Below are 21405 nucleotides of genomic sequence, written 5' to 3'. Positions count from 1 at the left end.
AAACATTCTGTTTCATAATTTAATTCCATATTTAATATACAGCTTTTATAACATTTGAAAACTACTGTGAACCTAAAATTTTAAAAATATGTTAAATTTTTATTTTATTGAGTTGAATTTATAAAAGGTATTTTATTAAAAAATGTTTTAATGTTTTCGTCCATAAAATTTTTCAATATTAAAATATTCATCAGATTGTTGGTTCAGTTAAAAAATAGTGCCCATATAAAGAATTCCATGAAATTTCAAGTATGTACCATTAGCCATTTTTAAAATATCATGCGCGCAAGGTGGAAACATGGCGAAATATTTTGTCACAAAGAGGATTAAGTTACAAAAATACTTGTGGCAACACAAACTTTTTGGTTACTAGTTTCCAATGCAGCTATATTGTGTAGTCAGCTGTAAAAAGTTGGAAGTAATTGCTTTTAAAATAAATAAAATATCCCAATTCTTGCAACAGTCACATATTCGAAGATCATGAGGGGTTTAAGGTGTATGAGTCCCCTTAATAAGATGACGACACCATCTTAAAGGGTCTCTTTCGAAGATGAAATGAGTGCGATACAGGTCATTGATTTCCTCGCAGAAAGTCTACACTGATGAAGCTTTTATGCAGCGGCAGAAAGACTGATTCTAGCTCCTGTGGCGGTTTCAAGGTCTAAAACTAATTCTTTTGTAGATAAAAAATGTTACACTCGTAGACAATTTGTTACTCTTGACCAACCTTGACCTTGCTAACTGATTTGCGGCTTAAAGAGCTATTCCAAGTTTTTGGTAAGACTCTTTCAGGAATATTCAGATTTTGACTAATCCATTTGTGTTTGACGTCCCCACGAGTCTGCCGATAAATCACCATTTTTCATTTCGACCTAAATGATGCCTTGAAAATAAATAATGATCACTTTTAAAAATCGCATTAACAATAAAGATAACTTTAATGGAATAAAATGGATTATAATGGATTTAAATAATTTAATGGATTAAAATGGATTATATGTATTGTAGACATAAGAAATATAAAATATTCTTTAAAAACCAAACCCAAAATGAACATCAATATATGGTTTGGTGTAACTTAAAAAAAAAATTGCTCTTACGAACATCTATGTCTTGATAAAATAACGTGCTTTTGTTTTCCTGAGTGGTATTTTAAAAGGTTTTCATCATTAATAACTTAATAATACAAATGCAATTGAATGAATGCCCTACATTTTAATTAAGTAATATGACATAATTGTAGATATATGATTCTTAGATTGGATTCGATTTTTAATTGGCAAAATTATAAGAAAAATTGTGCAACGGTGTTTTGACCCACCGAAGAAGTTAACAAAAGAAAATGTTCATTTAATAAATTCAAAATTTAAAGAGCACTTTTTAGAAAACAGCGCTAATGATCCAATTCTACAGCCGAGAAAAGTAAAGTCAGAATTTCGCATCAAGACTTAATTTAGGTAAACCGTACTGCTAGGATTTTTGCAAATACAATATTTATTTATTAATTTTTACCAAAGGCGTAAATATTTTGAAAAATATTTTACGAGTGGATATCCAGTTTCCTAACAGAAAATACGTCAACCCGTTTTTGCTACAGAGAATTTTACTTCCTCAAAAAGTTCCATATCATTTATCCCTTTTTGTTTAGAGCGTTTTCCCCTTGTTACTGGTATCATTTTCTTTGAGCATAAATAAATTTAAAAAAATGTAAGAGTACTGTTTTTTATGAATCTTGATTAAATCTTAAAATATCAATATCTTTTGATAAGTTATTTGCGTGCGAACAACCTAAATTTAATTTAAAATTAGAAAGGTAAAAAAGCAAGCAAAACTGAGTAATTTAAACTTGAGACATTTGTATAGAAATCAAAAAGCATTTGAGTCTTTGAACAATAATAACATAATTAACAATCTTGAATTAATACTATAAACTAATCTAACTTCCCTATTTCTCATAATATTTGTAATTAAAAAAATGTTAATTTCTTACGCAATAAAAAATATTTTATTACAAACTCCTTATAAAATAATTTTAGGGAAAAAAATTAGATGCATCCCCTCTTTACATGCGATGTGGGGAAAATTTATACCTGAAAATGATGACCGGGAACTCCCTCATGCATTGACAGAGTCATCACTTCATATTTGGGTCTGGAAAAGAAATTTGCCAAAATTAACTTACTGTAATAATGGTTAATTATTCATAAATGCATGCTTATTAATTAACCAATTAAATGATACCCGTAATATGTATCTAAGAACAATGATATAGCATTGAAAAAACATAAATTAATAATCAACTTTTTATATAAATGAAAACAGGATTTTTCGTCAGGAGGATTAGAGCAGTACAGATTATATGAAAAAATGGAAATCTGGTTACATGTCTTCTAACGATGAAGTGTCCAGGTAAAAGATACCGGGCGTTGAGTTGTCAGGTGATGGTCTCATGTAATAAGCTCTCGGGCCCGATGCCACTTCTTTAGGAACTTTTTCCACTCTAAAAATTAAATAAAATATTATTAACGAGCAAGCTGTTATTTTCATTTTTATAAAAATATTTGTAAAAGAATGTAAGATGAATTTGAATGGTAAAACTTCAGAAGGCTCTTTGCCTTATGTGGAATATTTTTTAAAGAAATATCTCAAACGGTTTTACTGCAAGATGTCTTTTCTTAGGAATTCTTGTCGAAGGGAATTTCTTTTAATGTATTATTTTTTATAATAGTCAAATTTTTCCTTACACTGAATTCAAAATTCATTAAAATTTAGTACGTAAAGGATCAATAAATCAATATCTGCGATAATTGTTAAGAATGAACTGCAGATTTTAGAACTTATATAGTCCCTGTATAACCAACAACTGACATCACATCAAAAAGTAATCGTAGAAATGGAGAAACTTAAGACGTTAAGTCTTTAAAGTGCCTCATAAATTATGTCGTACTATAAACTTAATCCTTTATTTCCCTACGGAACTAAGTCCCATCAATAAAATCGCTCAGCAGTACGTAAATTTTCAATAAGATCCCATTGAAGCTTTTAAGTTTCTGATTTTAAGCTTTTATTTACCAAAATTAGATGGCAACAGGAGCTCGTTTTGCATGGCGAAGATTTCCAGAGGTATTTATCTGCTAACACATTGTTTGAAACAGCTATTTTGGCGGAAGTGCTATTACCTAGTTTTTAAGCCTTGGATCACTGATTAATTATTGAGATATATCTCTCATACTTTTGTGCATGTTTAATATATTTCACTTACGTTATGATTAAGTTTTGACAGTCAAACCTTTAGTTTTCTTGAGTAAGGAAAATAATCTTTTTGCGGGACTGAAAAGTCTCCCTGGGACATTGAGACCTTAATTTATAAGTAATGTATATTTTAGACCTTACTGTTCTTTTTTTTTTTTTTAGTCCAAAGGGATTTGAATCCCGAAGGACTATTAGTTTCGTTTTGGCATTTTGCGTCGGATTCATAAATGTCGGTTCACTTTTCAAACTGTTGCCACAAAATGTTAGAGTCCTGCATTATATTTGAAGAAATTAAATAATGAAAAATCTGCATAAATGTATGTATATTTCTCGTATTGTGATAAAACAACGGTACATAGAGTCATCGAATTTTGAATAACGTAATCCTCCAACGAATATGAGCATGTGGAAGACCAAATTTGAAATTTGAAATTTGTTTTATGATCGATTTCCTATTTTTTAAAACTTTGACGAATTTTTGATTAACAAACTCAAGGATTTCAAAGCGAGCAATGGCAACGTTGTGCAGAAAAAACATTTTTATCTCCAGCGCGTGAGTCTCTGTATCGGAAATTCTAAAGATATGCTCGTTTTAAAACTATTTTGCGATATTGCTATTGCACTGGATCTTATGGTTTAAGTGCGAGGAACATGATATTTAATAAAGAAAGGTAACACACAAAATGTTAAAAAACGCCCCTTTGGACGTAATTTAAAATCTGAAACATTTCAGATTTTTTTTTTTTTTTTTGGTATATTTTTCCAAATGTCGAGTTTAATTTTGACATTAACTTATTCTATTTTTTCATTTTAGACACCTAATTTTTCATTTAAACCTATTTTTATTTATATTTTTCATTCATATTTTCACTTTTTTCAATCACTCCTTTTTGTCACTTGAACTTTTCAAGTATCTAAAATCTCTTGGAATAAGTGCATGTGACACAGTAAGAAGCAATCATAAAGGCTTGCCAATTCTGTTCAAAGATAAAAATTTGAAAAGAGGATATTTTGACTTTCGTATTACAGACTAAAGGATTTCCTATTTCACACGGAGAGATACTGTTTCTCTATTCTTTTCGTCAAATTACCATGGAACCAAGACATGTACTATTCAAAGAAATATAAAGGACAGTTTCAAACTCTATGTTGTAGCCCTTATAATAGTGAGGGTAATAGTGAGTATAATAGTGTATATATAATAATAATAGTGTATATATAATAATAATAGTGTATATATAATAATAATAGTGTATATATAATAATAATAGTGTATATATAATAATAATAGTGTATATAATAGTGAGGGCTATATACTATAGCCGCATGGATGGTGTTGACGAGAGTGATATGTTGAAATCTTTGTATATTAAATAGGGGGAAATGATCGGAACTCCTCTCCCCCATTTTTTCGTGGAATTTTGGGTATCGCTCTTGCCATTCGTATACAGTGTTTTGCGAATTGGTAGAGAAACTGCCATTGCTTCAATGTCATCCATCTACTCTTCCCTACTATTCCTCTGAGATGTCATCTGCATCGAAAAGTAGGGTACAAGGTTTTCGGTATCTGATGATATTAGTAAACAAAATAAAAAAGCACACTGGCCAGTTTTTGTTATATCCAGAGGCGTTGTGAATTACGTTCATCAAAACAAATTGAATCAAAGCCACATTTTCAATGAGCCTTATCCAAAATTTTCCTCTGTGCGAATGAAAAAAAGAAAGTTTTTATGATTTACACAATGAATGACATTTTTGTATAAAAAATGATTATTCTGTTCTAAGAGAAAATATGTTTTTAATTAAAATGCTTGATTTATGTGATTACGGCAATGCCTCGAAGGCTATCTGCCTAAGAGAAGGGATGCCTTCGTGGACTTTCTAAGGAAAACTGGTTCGCATACATGTTACACATGGGGGAAAACCCCAAAAATGCCGATGTAGCCAGTCCGTTTGTGGGATTCGAACCTCGGGCCGAACTACAAGTGTTCAGCGATTTTATCGTTCGGCCGCCGGTGGGCCTTTTAATTAAAATGATTAAATAAGTTAAAAATTAAAAATTATTCCCTTTTATTTGGCCTATTAATTACTAGCACCACCTTATATGGATAAAATTATGCCCCAACGGGACTTTTAAGTCCCAATTTTTAAATTTAAAAAAAATGAAAAAATTACAAATTTTTTGTTAGTTTAGCGTAAGATATTTCTCATGCATAAAGAAATATAATTAAAAAGTTTAAAAGTATTTTTTAAAAAAATAAAGTAATCTGGGACATAAAGGATTAAATTTAACTGAGAAAAACCAGTAAGTCCCTTTTCAAATCTTAAAGGGATTAATGACGTAGATATTCGTATCTTTAAAGTAAAACGGTATCCTTAAATCAAAGTCAGTTAACGTTTGGTTTCATCGAGTCAAAATTTCAAGCTTATCTACATAACCTCAAGGTAGTGATCTTTAACTGCTGGGTGTGATACATTTAACCATTTTGCAATCTCTTCCACAGTTATGATGATCTGACGGGTTTAATGTTTTCATCAACAGCTTCAGAAGGTCGAGCAGAACGCTGGTCGTCTTTAAATGAAAAATCACGGTAAGTTTCTAAACCAGTTCCGATACATGCATTCCTTTAAACAATGGACACCGAAATCTCCCCGTATCTCTTTGCGAGCAATGTGTGTTTTGTCTTTATAAAAAAAGAAAAGTAAAATATGTCAAAAATGTTTTACACTTCATGTTGAAACTGATCGTAACCTAACAGTTGTAAACAAAAATACATGGAATTTGTTTCGATAGCCATCTAAAAGTTTAACCTGCCAAATCTCAAAAGAAAAAAAATTGCAAGATTCACAGAAGAATAACAAACAAACGTTACCTATTTATGCTAACCGAAATTATTTTCTTGCCAGCCGATTAATTACGCATTTTTAGCCTGATTGCTATGAATATTTCTTCTTTGAAGTAACATCATACTATTGCATAAAATGTTTAGCATTACTATTGTTATAATAATTGAATTGAACAATGAATAAGAATGATAAACTGCTGAGATTAAAAGCAACTGTTTAAAACTTATATAAAACAAACATATATGTAAATTTTTAAGTTTTAATTAAACTTTAATATTACAAAATTTCCACTCACTTCAGTTTCTTTTGAGGTATATAATCGAAGAGCACAGGCATTTTTGGCATAAGTACATTAAACATAGCTTCGCGGTAAGCGCTCAATGCTTCGTCCTAAAGAAGAAAAAAAAAAAAAAAAAAAAAAAAAAAAACACTATAGTTAACTTTTTAGGTAATATATTAGGCGTAGAAATTATAGGATTTATAATAACTTAGTTTAAATAATATATATCAATATGAATGTTTGGCATATTAAGAGACGTTATTTAAAATTTTCAGTATATTCTTAGCTTAATGTCAAGTAAAGAGTTTTTCTCTCAGCAAAACTTCTAATTTTATGAGCAGTCACAAATTTCATAAACCAGCACAATGAGAAATAATTCCCTTAACCTTTTTTTAATTAAAATTAGTAAGAAAGACTAAATTTTTCAAAGTTGTTCAAAATACAAAACGTAGGAAAAAAGATAAACTTTATTTCTCAGTCAGATTATCTTTATATTCATAATTTAAGAATCTTTAGAACCAAGTTCATAAACAGTCTCATTTTTAAAGTGAATAATTGATAGAAATGAAAACAAAAACAATAGTGTGGGATGTAGGAAAATTTAATTGAATACAGAAATAATTAGAGCGAATTAAAAAGACTAATAAAATCTCTGTTGGAGTGAAGCTAGAGTATTTGGTTTGCAAAATTACCTATTTAATATTACTATATTCCAATTATTCACATTTTTAGAATATTCTAAATCGCTGAGAAGTCCGAATTTCTGGAGTTCTAATGCACTTTCAACACAATACATTCATAAGTATATTCACAATATATTTATAAGTATATTTTAACACAATATATTATTAACAAAGTGTTTTTTAAATAACATTTGTTTCATAGCTTTATAATATAAATATCAAAAATATCCTTACTTCTGAAGAGAAGAAAAGTGAAGGGTCATTTCGAACATGATCACTAAATTCTTGCGGAGTGAGATCCAATCCTAGACTTTGTATCACCTATAAAGAGAAAAATTAGGTAAACTAGAAATTTCTCTGTGGAAAATTCGCGCATTTTTTATTTTATTAAAACTTCTAACACGGAATTTCACTATTTTTTTCCAGGTTGAGTTTGTATTAATTTACAGTGTATTGTGGTGATGGCGATAAGGAGCGCGCCTTGCGCCCTCCGATAAGTGTGGCAACCCTAGAGGAGAAGTTTCTTACGAGTAGCGAGCAGAGCGAAAACAGGCAGGCTGTCGGGGAGTATGCGCGATGTTCCTAAATAAAGCTTAATTTTTATTGTGCACTATGTCTTGTTAATATTTATATTAATGCAGTACGAACATAATCTGTGATATGGAATTCGAGGATTGGTGGTAAAAACATAACAGGAAATTTCCATAATGGTAACCCGGACTGTGTTAAATCGTATGAACAGTTCTCAAGCACTTTCGGTTTTGACTACAAGCCATCACTCAAGATCTCCAAACCAGAAGTAATGGATTACATCGGTTTTCATCCTCCGAATCACAGATGAGTAGTAATTATAGATCATTTTATAATTCTGTTTTCTACTTATCATTTAATTTCATTTTCTTTAGTTAAATTTTTGCTTTTATTTTGGCTTAAAAACCTTGCACAATGTCTGATGTTTATGCCGTCCAAATTCCGGTTTATAACCGATCAGACCCATCTTTATGGTTTATTATGTGTGAAAGTACTTTTGCTCTTGCCACCCCCAAACCTATCACAGAATCCATTACTAAATATAATTATGTAGTTTCTCATCTTCCTCCAGATATCGCATCACTAGTACGGGATTTACTTATGAAACCAGACCCTATTGATCCATATGCAAAGCTTAAAACTGAGTTAATAAATCATTCAGGAGAATCTTCTCAGCAAGAAATTCGCCAATTATTATCCGGAGAAGAATTAGGTTCTCGAAAACCTTCCGATTTGCTTAGAAATATGAAACGTCGAGCAGAATCTTTAAATGTTCCTGATAACTTAATGTTAGAATTATTCCTTCAACGTTTGCCTTCGACTGTTCAGTCTATTTTGGCAGCGGTTTCCAATTTAACTGTAGATAAAGCTGCAGAAATTGCCGACAGAATTTTAGAAGTAAATCCAACCCCAGGGACTTGTGCCGTTTCTCGCACAGTCGATCAGTCTCTTGAGGATAAATTATTTAAACAAATAGAAAAATTAAACAAACGTATTGATCGCATTTCTCTTTCTCGTGGTCGCTCACCAAATCGCGGAGATCGCAATAAGGAAAGAAGCAATTCCAAAAGGAGAGATTATTCTGTTTGCTGGTATCATAGACGTTTTGGGAAAAAGTGTAGAGATGACAAATGTACAAAACCTTGTTCATGGCAGGGAAACGAAACCAGCAAAGAATAGAGGCGACTTATTCTTTGCCTCAAGTTTCACGTCGCCTGTTCGTTCGTGACCGTAGAACAAACCTTTCATTCTTGGTCGATACCGGCTCTGACGTGTCCTTACTTCCAGCAAATAATTCTCAAAAACGGAATTCGTCCCAACAAACACTTTTCGCTGCTAATTCTTCTACTATTCATGTTTATGGTCAAAAAACACTTTCTTTGGATTTCAAATTAAGACGACAGTTTACATGGACTTTTCTTATAGCAAATGTTAGTACACCCATTCTTGGAGCAGATTTTCTCCATTTCTTTGAATTGGTGCCTGATCTCAGAAACAAATGTCTCAAAGATTTAAAAACGCATTTTAAAACCGTCGGTTGCGTGAAAAATGCAAGCATTTATTCAGTAAAAACTGTATTTAGTGATACACCATATCACAAAATTTTAAAAGAATTTCCTTCAGTTACTAGATTACCAGATCCTAACCAACCTGTTAAACACAACACCGTTCATTATATCATAACTAAAGGTCCACCTGTGGTTGCAAAACCTCGTCGGTTAGCTCCAGATCGCTTAAAAATAGCAAAACAAGAATTTCAAACTATGATGCAATTGGGGCATTTGAGACCTTCGAGCAGCAATTATGCATCCCCACTTCACATGGTTCCAAAAAAGGGAAGTCTGAAATGGAGACCTGTAGGAGATTATCGAGCATTGAACGCTCAAACAATAAAAGACAAATACCCTATTCCATGCTTAGCCGATTTTACTGCTGCATTGCACGGTACTAAAATTTTTAGTCATGTCGACCTGATTAAGGCATACCATCAAATACCAATTAACCCAGCCGACATCCACAAAACCGCCATATGCACACCATTCGGTTTATTCGAAAGTACCCGTATGCAATTCGGCTTATGCAATGCATCTGCGACTTTTCAACGTTTTATAGATGAAGTCACGCGGGATTTAGAAGGCGTTTACGCTTTCGTCGATGACTTGCTCATAGCCTCTAAAGATTCTGAGGAACATTGCAGGCATTTGAAAGCTTTATTTTCCAAACTTCAGGAATATGGACTTTGCATAAATGTTTCAAAATGCACCTTTGGTCAAACATCTATTGATTTCTTAGGTTTTCACCTTAGTGAAAACGGAATTGAACCTCTTCCTGACAAAGTCAAATGTATTTTAGATTTTCCTCAACCTACCACTCTCACTCAGCTTCGCCGATTTTTAGGCATGTTTAACTTTTATAGATGTTTCATACCTAAAGCAGCACATATTCTTTCTCCTTTAATAAAATTGTTAGAAGGCTATATTAATAAAAAGAAATCTCGTTCTCGTGTTCAGGATTCATCCCCACAATTAAATTGGAACGAGAATGCTGAACAAGCCTTTATTGCTGCCAAAAATGCCATTGCTCAGGCTACCCTTTTGAGACACCCTATTCCCGGAGCCCAGCTAAGCATCTGGGTAGATGCCTCAGACGTCGCAATCGGCGGCACACTTATGCAGTTGTCTCAACAAACATGGGAACCTATAGCATTTTTCTCTATGAAACTCAGTAAAAGTCAACAGAAATGGTCCGCGTACGATAGGGAATTATTTTCTATTTATTCTGCAATTAAGAAATTCCGACACATGTTAGAGGGCAGAAATTTTATAATTTATACGGATCAAAAACCGTTAATATACGCTTTTAAACAGAACCCTCATAAATGTTCACCTCGACAATTGCGCCATTTAGATTTTATTTCTCAGTACTCTACTGATATTAGGCATGTGCAAGGTTCAAAAAACGTCGTTGCTGACGCTCTTTCAAGAATCGAAATTGATTCCATAACAAAATCTCCATTTTTGGATTTTAAAAAATTTTCGGAAGCTCAACGGCATGATCCGGAGGTACAAGACCTTCTCAAAAACAACACATCATCTTTGAAACTGGAATTTAAACCGTGCCAATATTCTGATGGTAATATTCTTTGTGACATATCAACGGACATTCCTCGTCCATTTGTTCCGAATTCCTTTCGCAGACTCATCTTTAATCATCTGCATAATCTGTCACATCCAGGAATTGCAGCTACTACGAAGCTTATTTGTTCTCGTTATGTATGGCCCGATATGAAATGTCATATCAAAAATTGGGTGAAATCCTGTGAATCTTGCCAAAAATCGAAAATTACTAGGCATACTAAAGCACCACTGGGCACATTCTCTCTTCCTGATGCACGTTTTTCAGAAATCCATATGGATATCGTCGGACCGTTACCTCCATCAGAAGGCAATGTGTACCTTTTGACTCTAATAGATAGATTCTCCAGATGGCCTGAAGCCATTCCCATCCCGGATATGAAAACGGAAACCATTTGCAGAGCCATCTTCAACTGTTGGATATCTCGTTTTGGCTGCCCATCGATCATAACAACAGGATCATAACAAGGTTCTCAAATGAGATCCGCACTTTTTGCAGAATTCACGCGCATTTTGGGTACGAACAGAATCACAACAACAGCCTATCATCCAATGTCCAACGGCATTGTTGAACGATTTCATCGACATTTAAAATCTTCTCTCAAGGCTCACGAGACCAATAACTGGACTGAAACACTACCAGTTGTTATGCTTGGTATTCGGACAGCCGTAAAGGAAGATCTACAGTCATCTTGTGCTGAACTGGTGTACGGCACAACTCTCAAGCTGCCTAGTGATATGATAACGTCATCTAAGATATCTCCGTATGACACACAATTTATCACGAATCTTCGGCATAGAATGCAACAGTTGAATCCAATAGCAACATCTGCACATTGCCAAGAAAAATGTTACGTAAGTGCTACCTTAAAGTCGTGTACGCATGTATACTTACGTGTCGATCGAGTAAAGCCACCTCTGTGCCAACCATATACAGGTCCGCATAAAGTCCTTTCTAGAACAGACAAAACTTTCACAATTGATGTTAACGGTCTGAAATCTACTGTGTCTATAGACCGTGTGAAACCAGCCTATTTGCTTTCGGACTCTAATTTGCCTGAACTGAAAACAAATAAAGACTTAAAGACAGTTCAGCAGAATAAATCTGCAAACGAACTCTCTAAGACACAAACTGTCACCAGATCGGGAAGACATGTTCACTTCCCTAAGAAACTTGCTTCTTACATAACAATTTAAAACACTTTTTTAAAATTCATATCTTAACATATTTCTTGTTATTTCATGTTTATTATATGTGTCAATACCTTGTTATATATTGAATTGCATTTTGATCTTTTCTAATTTTATATTCTAATTTTGTAATCATAAAAAAAATACCCGACAGCACGGATACTCTGAGATAATTTCATAACCTATGTCGTTCCTTTGAATAGCCATTAAAGGAACTGGGGGGAAACTCTGCGGTGATGGCGATAAGGAGCGCGCCTTGCGCCCTCCGATAAGTGTGGCAACCCTAGAGGAGAAGTTTCTTACGAGTAGCGAGCAGAGCGAAAACAGGCAGGCTGTCGGGGAGTATGCGCGATGTTCCTAAATAAAGCTTAATTTTTATTGTGCACTATGTCTTGTTAATATTTATATTAATGCAGTACGAACATAATCTGTGATATGGAATTCGAGGATTGGTGGTAAAAACATAACAGGAAATTTCCATAGTATAAAAAATTAAACAACTGAGTTTCTCGTAGTGCAAAGTAGAAAGCACTTATCTTTAAATCCTTTTCTTTTCATATATCACTTTATGTTTTGCTCTGAAATAAAAGATTATCAGTCTTACTACCTACTCGCTTCTTACTCAAGAACTGTATTATTTCGTCTTTCTAATAGAAGAATGCATGAATGTACACCGATTAAATGTTGTCTTATCGATAGCATAAATTCTTGATCGAGAGTACTAAGAACGTTTTTGGCTATTTTTTAAAACTTTGTTTAAATAAATAATTGCTTTTGTGTGCATCACGATTATTAATTTTTCGAACTGTTATTTCGTTGATCATGATTATTAATTTCAATGTTCATTACAGTTTCAGAATAGAATGAATACGCCACATTCTCTTTTAGCAGTTTTATTAACGTTATCAAGTTTAAATAAGTACATCGGAATTTAATTATGAACATTCAATTCTAGCGTTTCATATAAAGCTTCAACTGAAAACAGGATCAGTTTCTTTATAGATTTCTCAGTACTTAATATGTAACTACATTTTAAGCCTAAAAGATGTTCCCGAAAAATAACACGCCTGCAGGAAATCTTTTATTTAACCATTTTCCTCGTAGCTTTTAAAGAAAAGAATAAATTACTAGTGTAAAGTACACAGTAACTGAAAATTTCGCAGGTAAATTTGTACCGAATATATCCACTACTGCGCCGCTGTTGAAGATAACTACTGGCATAGAGCGATATTTAGAACATGAGAAAGTTGTGTCTTCAAAAAATGTGAACGTATTTTGAGATGTCAAATTTAAATGAATTATCACATTAGGAACCCACAAGGGATGCAAAATGCTGATAAATTATTACAGCCTGTCATATGAAAGTCTAATGCGTGATGACAAATAGCTTTAAAGATGATTTATTTTCCTTTATATTGATATGGAGTTTGAAAGAATATTATATCCTTTCTTTTATGAATAATATTACCCTCGTTCATCTTACAAACATCATCCATCAAGAAGATGATGATACGCCTCCTAAAGCATTTAAATGACAGATTCAGCTTGACAATACGCCAAAAATACAGAGTGTGAAAGAAAGAAGTGATAAAAAAGAAACGTAACTTATATCCAAAATCACTGTGTTTATTGCATTTTGGTTTACACAACCGGAAAAGATTTACTCAAAAATATTTTATTATGAGCGCTATTTGTAACTAGGCTTATGTCTAGGCAATATTCAAGAATGATTTCAAAACGTTCGGCGTGACTCGGCTAGTAAACTTACCCAATTTTTTGAAGTACAGACTGCTGCTCTCAGTTTTCTTTCGTTTTATTTATGCATGTAATATTTGATGTTGTAGTTAACTTACTTTTGCAAGCTCCTTGTTATACATCCGGGGTTCACGGGAGATTGTATGTGTTCAAAATATTTAAAAAAAAACATCACTACTGTGACCAGTCTTATCGCCTTCATAATTTGAACACCAAAATCTGCAATATTTCCACGGGCACTCAATAGACTCTTTTCTTCATAAAACTCCAGAAGAAAAAATCTAAAAAGGCAAGTCCAAAAAATGTCACAAGAAATCTAAAGTCATCATACAAAGAAATTCTCTAAAAGGGTGAAATCCTGTGCACTCCTGTCTTCCGTGTGAACAAAATTTATAAATTCTCTTCTCCAGCTATATAAACTACAATTTATATAATAAACACAATGGTTTCAGATACGTGCTTCGCTCTTTTTTCACTTTTTTCTTGGACACCCTATACTTCTTACTAATTTATTCAAGAAAAGGTTGGGGGGGGGGTAAATCCTAATTTTCCAGTTTTTTTTTTTTTTTTTTATTCTCTATGGAGCTTTTATGACATCATTATTTGCTGCTATATTATATATCACAGATAAAATCAATTTAAAATTCCTAAATTAACATACGTTGAAGAAACAGAAAAAATGAAAACTCAAGAGACTTCCCTTATTGCAGCCATTTACGAAATGCAAACTTTTGATAACTTAATTTTTCTCTACTCGCGTAATAGTCGCACTTTTTTTGCCGATTTTTCATTGTGAAAGTCTAGGTGCGACTATTATGCGAGGAAATCTACTACATAATATTATAAACTTTGACGATTTTTTTTCTACTTCAAAACGATGCTGCGACTATTAAGCGAGTAAACACGGTAGACAGTTTATTTATATATATGAAATTTATATATACCAGATATTTCATTTATTCAATATCTTATTTACATATAGTCTTACATAAAAGTGAAAAATGGAAGTATTTAACTATTGTTCTTAGTAGTTTCTGCTAGTAGAATATTTGATAAATTAATTAATCCTTATAAAATGTTAAAAACCTCTCGCTAATAAATATTTTAATTTTTCCTTTATTTAAAGGGGCCCACCCACCAGCGGCCGAGCGGTAAAGTCGCTGAACACTGGTAGTTCGGTCCGAGGCTCGAATCCCGCGAACGGGCCGGCTGCATGGGCGCTTTCGTGGTTTTCCCCATGTGTAACGTGTATACGAGCCAGTTTCCCTTAGAACGTCCTCCACGAAGGCATCCCTCCCCTTAGGCAGATAGCCCTAGTGTGCTTTGCCATAAATAAATACACCACACACTACACCACACCTTTATTTAAAGAATTTTCATTTGAGATAGGATTTATTAGCCCAGAAGGGTTATTAGTCTCGAAATGACATTTTGTGTTGAATCACTTTTCAAAATGCTGCCACCAAAATTATCGCCTTGTATCATATTTAAAGAAAATAAATAATGAAGAATCTGAGTGAATGCATATATGTTTTTCGCACTGTGAGAAAACGGCGGTACCTAGAGCTATTAAATTTTGAATTACGTAATCATCCACCCGAACACGAGCACCTGGAAGACCGAATTTTGAATTTGTTTTATTATCTATTTCATATTTTGTAAAATTTTAACGAATTTTTTATTAACAAACTCAACGATTTCAAAGCGAGCAATGGCAACACATTGTACGGAATAAAATATTTTTATCTCCAGCTCTCGAGACTGTCAATCGGAAAAAAAAAACCTTTGAACATAGTTGTTATAAACCTGGTTAATATTGTTGTAAAATTGTAATTAAATTTTTCCATTTCAGGAAAGTCGAAAATTTTTTAAGTTTCAAATTCAGAATTTCAAAATTTCTAAAATTCAAAATTTAGAAAAACGTTTGTCTTACATTTTTACAATTTTACAAATTCCGGAAGGAGCTTAATAGGTAGAAAATCATCAAACAGGTACTTGAAGATTAATTTTTGTAGAAAAAACTTTTATTTTCACAATTTCTACGATGAACATTAAAACAAAATGTAGCTACAAAAACACTACATATCTAGATCGAATCACAGACGATACTAAAAGAATTACAGAGGATGTCAAATGCTTTTTGTTTTAAACTGCACTACTGTTACCAATGTTAAAAACAAAATACCTATTTATTTTGTTTGTGCTCAGGCTATTTTCAACAAATATACCGTTGAAAAAAATAATCTACATGATCTTATATACCGCTAATATCTACACTGTGGCGGGGGTAATCACTCATAAACTTTTCAAGACGGGAAAAGTGACAGGAAGGTAAATGCGATTATTGTTATTTTAAATAACATGGACATTGCGTGTTTTTAATACATACTTTTGCTTAAAATGCTATATAATATATTAATATGTTTTCTGCCAAAAATAATTTCATAGGCTACACGGCTAACATTCATTATGATCCAAATAATGTATTGCGTATGTATGTCAGAGTGGCTAACGGGAACATGATAATCACAAAATTTGATTACTTCTTCCATCTCATTAGTTATTCTTTCTACTTCTGACAGCCCCATCTGATGGATTTCCTCAGGACAGACAGAAGTATCCGTGAGGTGAAAAGCGAGCTGACGTTTATAGAAATCTTCGCCGTTGGGCAGGCTACGTACACCTATTTTAGGGCGAAGATGTGGGCGATATTCCTAAAAGGAAAGAACATTAGAATGAGTATGACAGTTCTTTTCACTATAATTATAATTTAACTAAAACGCATAAAATGATAAATACATACATAGCAGAGTGCCGAGTGCGTGGTAGTAATGAAATTAACATTACAAATTTTAAATAAAAGAAACCGTCATTCGCATGTAAAGTACGAAAGATGAAAGGTTTTGAGTCTTACAAAGAAGAAACAGCGCTAGGTAGTTAGCATTTAATAGTGTTACGTTTTTCTCTTCTTCTGACATCAATTGTTGCGTTATTTTCTTCGTTCACGTTCGTACGGGGTTTGTAGATTTGGAGTAAATAACGACGAAACTTGATGAAGTATCGAAACGCACTTTATTTAGCCAATATTAATCAGGACAGCTCCAACAACACTTTTTACAGTCGTCGAAGATCTACTATAAACACGCTGGAACAATCAGCGACACAGCCTTCACACTGTCAGTCAATAACGGTGGAGACAGCTTAACTGCAAAGCACCCGAGTACAGCTCCCAACTCTGCTTGGTTGTTCTCGGAACTCCACGTACTCTCGAGACTCTCCACACGATGCATTCGACGGTACACAAGAGTATAGCTCTCGACTCAGCACAGTCTAAGACAAAACTCGACGATGCACTAATTCGCGATGCACTAAAAGACTCTCTCGATGCACTCGACGACCAATTGGGCGCTAGACTTCGAGACACTCGCTCAATGACTATCAGCTCGCTAGACGAGGCACACACACTAACCTGCGGACCAGCAGGGTTTATATAGCTTTCGGCTTGTGTTCGGGGAAATTCTGAGCTAAACCGGTAAGAATTCGTTCCAGAAAGTTTTCCAACCGTCCATAGTATATCACCAATTTCATCGCCAAATGGGCGATTTCTTGCCAAATGTGGCAACCTTCTCCTCCTTAGCCATTTATGGCAACCCTAAAACTGCTTTGCGGGGAAGCCATCTTACCGCGCCTGTACATTTCGTAACGGTAGGATGTTAAGTTGGAGGTTTATGACTCATTGTAAAATATTTTATGGAAATTTACATGTTTCCTTCTGTGTTTGTTTTTCTCTTTTCCCCCCTTCCAACGAATCTTACCACACGGCGCAATTGCGCAAATTGTTTTCACTTAACTTCCCCACATATTTTCTTAATTCCTGAGTTTGGCCATATCAAGTTTTTATTTGCTCCCTGCTATGAAGAACTCACACGCAGAACACTTCAACTGATAAAAGATCACTGTTTTCAATGGTCAGAAGTATTTGATACTCCTCTTGCTTCCGTAGCCGCATTTCTCTGATAAATTTATCTCCACTTTACAGTCAACAATCAATTAACTGGGGTGATACCAGAAACGACGTTCGCAGCTAACATCAGTTTAATCTGGAGACTAAGATAATTTAATTAGGTATATAAGGTCAAAATTCTCTCTCTCGGAGATGCGCATTCATCCTATTCTTTCGGTTTCTTCCTATCGCTGTCCATAATTCATCATTACTTTACGATAGAAGTCAACGTGGAAGAGATCAATGGCTGTATACTTGTTTTATTTTTAAAAATGAACACCTTATTTTCAAGGATGATTTAAAAATTTTTATATATATATCTCGGATTGCGCACGATTAAATTCGCACTGATGTGGATAAAACTCCTAGATAGTATGGTTATAGTACATGATATCATCTTGCTATCACTGCTGCTGATCTATGCCCCTTTCTTATCCTCTTTTCCAAATTTCCCGCCGAGTTTACGGTGATGGTTCATGATAATACTTTCAGTATCGTTTCACAATAAACAAACGCACCTTTTTTGAGTTTGTTTATTGTGGTTTATTATACTTTAATGTGCTTCCGGATAACTGGGAGTTAAATATATTTATTCCTTATATCATTTAGTATCACGTTAATGAAACTATTTTTCTATTTGTGTTGTTAGACAAAAGCAAAAAGATATTTCCACTATATTTTGAAATAGTACATTATACAGTTTAAGTAAGTATATGGTATTGGGATTTCTCTCTCCTCAAGACTAAACCACACTGAGAGACCCCTCATCCCGAAGAATCAGGCACAGAGGTTCAACCTCTGCCCTCGGAGAGAGAGCCCTTGCAAAAAGGCCCCTTTCACTTTGGACGCATCGCTTTTGTGATACCGATCGTTGTCTATGATTTGCCACTTGCCAATCACACGAGCTACCCATCGCAGAGGGACATTACCCAGCTGCCTCTAGTAGCTCGTACTACTAGAGCTCTAGTACTGAGTAGTACTGAGGGCTCTAGTAGCTCGGGCTACTAGAGCCCTCAGCTCTAGAATTTGCCAGACCCGCAGGCCGGCCAATAAGAGTCATTGCCGAGCTCTCTAGAACCACTAATTTCGTAATTTGTCTACCCCCGTAGACGAGACTGCCTAGGTACAGGTCCTAGCCAGTAGCTTCGCAGAGTTCTCTACTTTGCCTGCCCCCCGGGGGATTGTACTGCATAATACATAAAGTGCATTTCTAAGTGTCACATTCATTCATTAATCAAAATTCCTTTTCCTCGTATGTACAGGACAGAGAGTAAACAATACTCTATACTTTGCCTTATTTTATTTAATACATAATATACAGTGTACCAAAATGTACTATAATATATGATAATGTGCCTAATTATTGTATTTAATTTTGGTGATGTCTTGCAGTGCATAATTTATCAATTAAGCTTTACCGCATTTATACATGTTACACGAATGTTATATAACATTTTTTATTATACACGCTCTCTTAGTATTCATATCAATTGTTGTCTTACTGTAAATCCAGTATATATAGCTTTATCTTTGAAATACACAGTTCCTTTTATATTACAAATTTTTAATTACAATTTTATTAAATGTCTTACTTTTTAAATACTATTTGAATTACCTCCGGTTTTTAAATATTTTTAAGCGTTTTTATAATTCTTTTCATAATTCGCACGGTTTTAAATTTGCCCTCTTGTTTAAATAAAGCATTGACTTTATAACTTTTGTAACATGTTTGATTTGCTACGTTACCAAAATAAATATCCAGCGAGAAATGTGGAAGCATTCTCGCTTGAAAGATCCTCGTTTGGAGATGCTTTGGAGATTCTTGGGCTGAATGTTTTAATTTTTGTAATTTTGAAAATGAAAAGTTTGATGTTCGACCAAAAATGGTGAAATTTCTTTAAATACTTCACTACATTCACTTTGACTTTCAAGTACACTCCATTTTGCCCATTTTTGTAACTTTTAGCGTTGGTGACCACAGTTTCACTTTTTCCGCTATGACTGCGGTATGGTTTTTTGTTGCTGGTAGAACTGTGGCTGTATCAGTCTCTGTCTAATTAAATTCGCTGTTATTATTCGTAAATTTTAATTATTTGCTGCCTAAATTCGTTTTAACCCTATTTTAATAATTAATATTTACCATTATTAATTTGCCGTTCCTTTTTTTGTAATTTTTAAATTACCGTTCCGCCATTAACCTCGATCTTCATTAGCATGTGTGAGTGGTATTTTATCCTTCATTCTTCTTCTATTCTCTTTGTTTTATTCATTTTTAATTCATTAAATAAATTAAGTTTACTTGATTTTGTTTTTAATATGCTTAAATCTTGCCAAATTTAAGATTTTGAACTTCAGCATATAACCATTTCCTTACTCATTGTTTTATTAAATTAACTTACCTTCTTCTTCAGGTCAACACGCTCGGCGCGTATTCGAGAGGTCCGTGGTTCGGATCCCGGCGAGGTCATTGTTCATTTTACATCTCTCCTGCTTCGAAATAACCTAATGTATCTACATTATATATTGTGAAAACAATGTAGTAGAAATACTGACGATTCAGAACACTCAGTTTTTAACGTACAGCCAAACAAAGTTCGTTTAGTAGTGGGTTATTTAAAAATAAACTATTTTACAAAAATACAAGATGTCTTCACTATTTGTATCAAATGTTTGGTTATTTTGAGGTATACTTTTCCAGACAAATTCACTTTCATAATGAAGGTTTGATTTCGTTATAAACAGATTCTACTATATACGAGTATAAAGTGGAACAAGAAAAGCATAAAAAGCAATACTTTAATCAAAATAAAAATTGGTGCAATAAACAAAACTATTAAATAAGAGTGCTGTTTAAGAAAATACTAGCTTCATGACGTTAAATTCTTCCATTACTCACATTTTTCATGAAATCTGCCAGCTTCTGAAATGAGGGAACTAGGTAGTAACTGATGGCATTTCTTGCATCTTCTTGGATTTCCTCTCTAGAATAAAAGATCATTAAACGTAGCTACATTTAAAGTGCTGCTGACTTAAATAATAAAAATTTTATTTAATCTTCATTTACTCATATCTGATAAAACTTTATTTTTTTCAACATTTGAGTTGATCACATTTCCATTAAACTCAGAAAACAACAAAATAACATCAAATTTACATGTAGACACTTGCACTTCTTTAAAGCTGGTATCATACATCCATCTTTTTCAGACGAACAAAGTTTCAAAGAAATTTTCTACCTGCTTTACCACTAAAAGGAAGAAGTATGATTTTTTCCTTTATTCCACAAAAAATTGTGTCAGTTATTCATTTTCGACAGCCAATCAACTGTCAGCATCGAATCTCCTGTCGTCAACGAAGATTTACATTCAAGAAATAGTTTCCCCTTTACATGGTAACCTCAAAATGATCCGTAATGATTGGCTGTTTCATATCGTCTAACAAAGCAGAAAAATTGTTCTAAAGAGTTGGTCTTCGAAAAAGTATTGAATGTGTGATACGACCTGTACCCCTCTCGCTGCGCATCCCGCAATTTCCACGGGCAACGTGGAAGTAGGAAAATTTGCGCAACTCGCGATTTCCGCGGGGATAAATTTTTGCCGTCTACGTATTTAACTACGCAACTCGCTCTTTCCCCGTTCAAGATTTCCTTTCGGCCTTTCTGTGATGTTTAATTGTTTATTTAGATGTGGGCTAACAGATGGCGTTCATTGTCCACATTTCTGCCAAATA

General features: G+C 33.6%; 1 protein-coding gene across 3 annotated transcripts in view; it reads right to left on the bottom strand.

Annotated features, from left to right (window-relative positions):
- LOC118193476 (uncharacterized) overlaps positions 1–20697 on the bottom strand; it is a 50565-nt gene extending 29868 nt beyond the window's left edge. For all 3 annotated transcript variants that reach the window (XM_085816658.1, XM_085816659.1, XM_085816660.1), the window contains exons 1-6: positions 20573–20697; positions 16217–16387; positions 7297–7383; positions 6395–6489; positions 2384–2500; positions 2091–2151 (exon numbers count right to left, since the gene is read on the bottom strand). In XM_085816658.1, the coding sequence (XP_085672784.1) occupies positions 2091–2151; positions 2384–2500; positions 6395–6489; positions 7297–7383; positions 16217–16387; positions 20573–20674 (633 nt within the window). In that variant the 5' untranslated portion in view covers positions 20675–20697. The remainder of the gene's footprint in view (positions 1–2090; positions 2152–2383; positions 2501–6394; positions 6490–7296; positions 7384–16216; positions 16388–20572) is intronic.
- Positions 20698–21405: the final 708 nt, after the last annotated feature.

The sequence above is a fragment of the Stegodyphus dumicola genome, chromosome 5 (assembly GCF_044657685.1).
Source record: "Stegodyphus dumicola isolate Sdum_Otavi_A_Nest chromosome 5, ASM4465768v1".
NCBI classification, from domain to species: domain Eukaryota; kingdom Metazoa; phylum Arthropoda; class Arachnida; order Araneae; family Eresidae; genus Stegodyphus; species Stegodyphus dumicola.
This window is presented reverse-complemented; position numbering and strand designations above follow the sequence as displayed.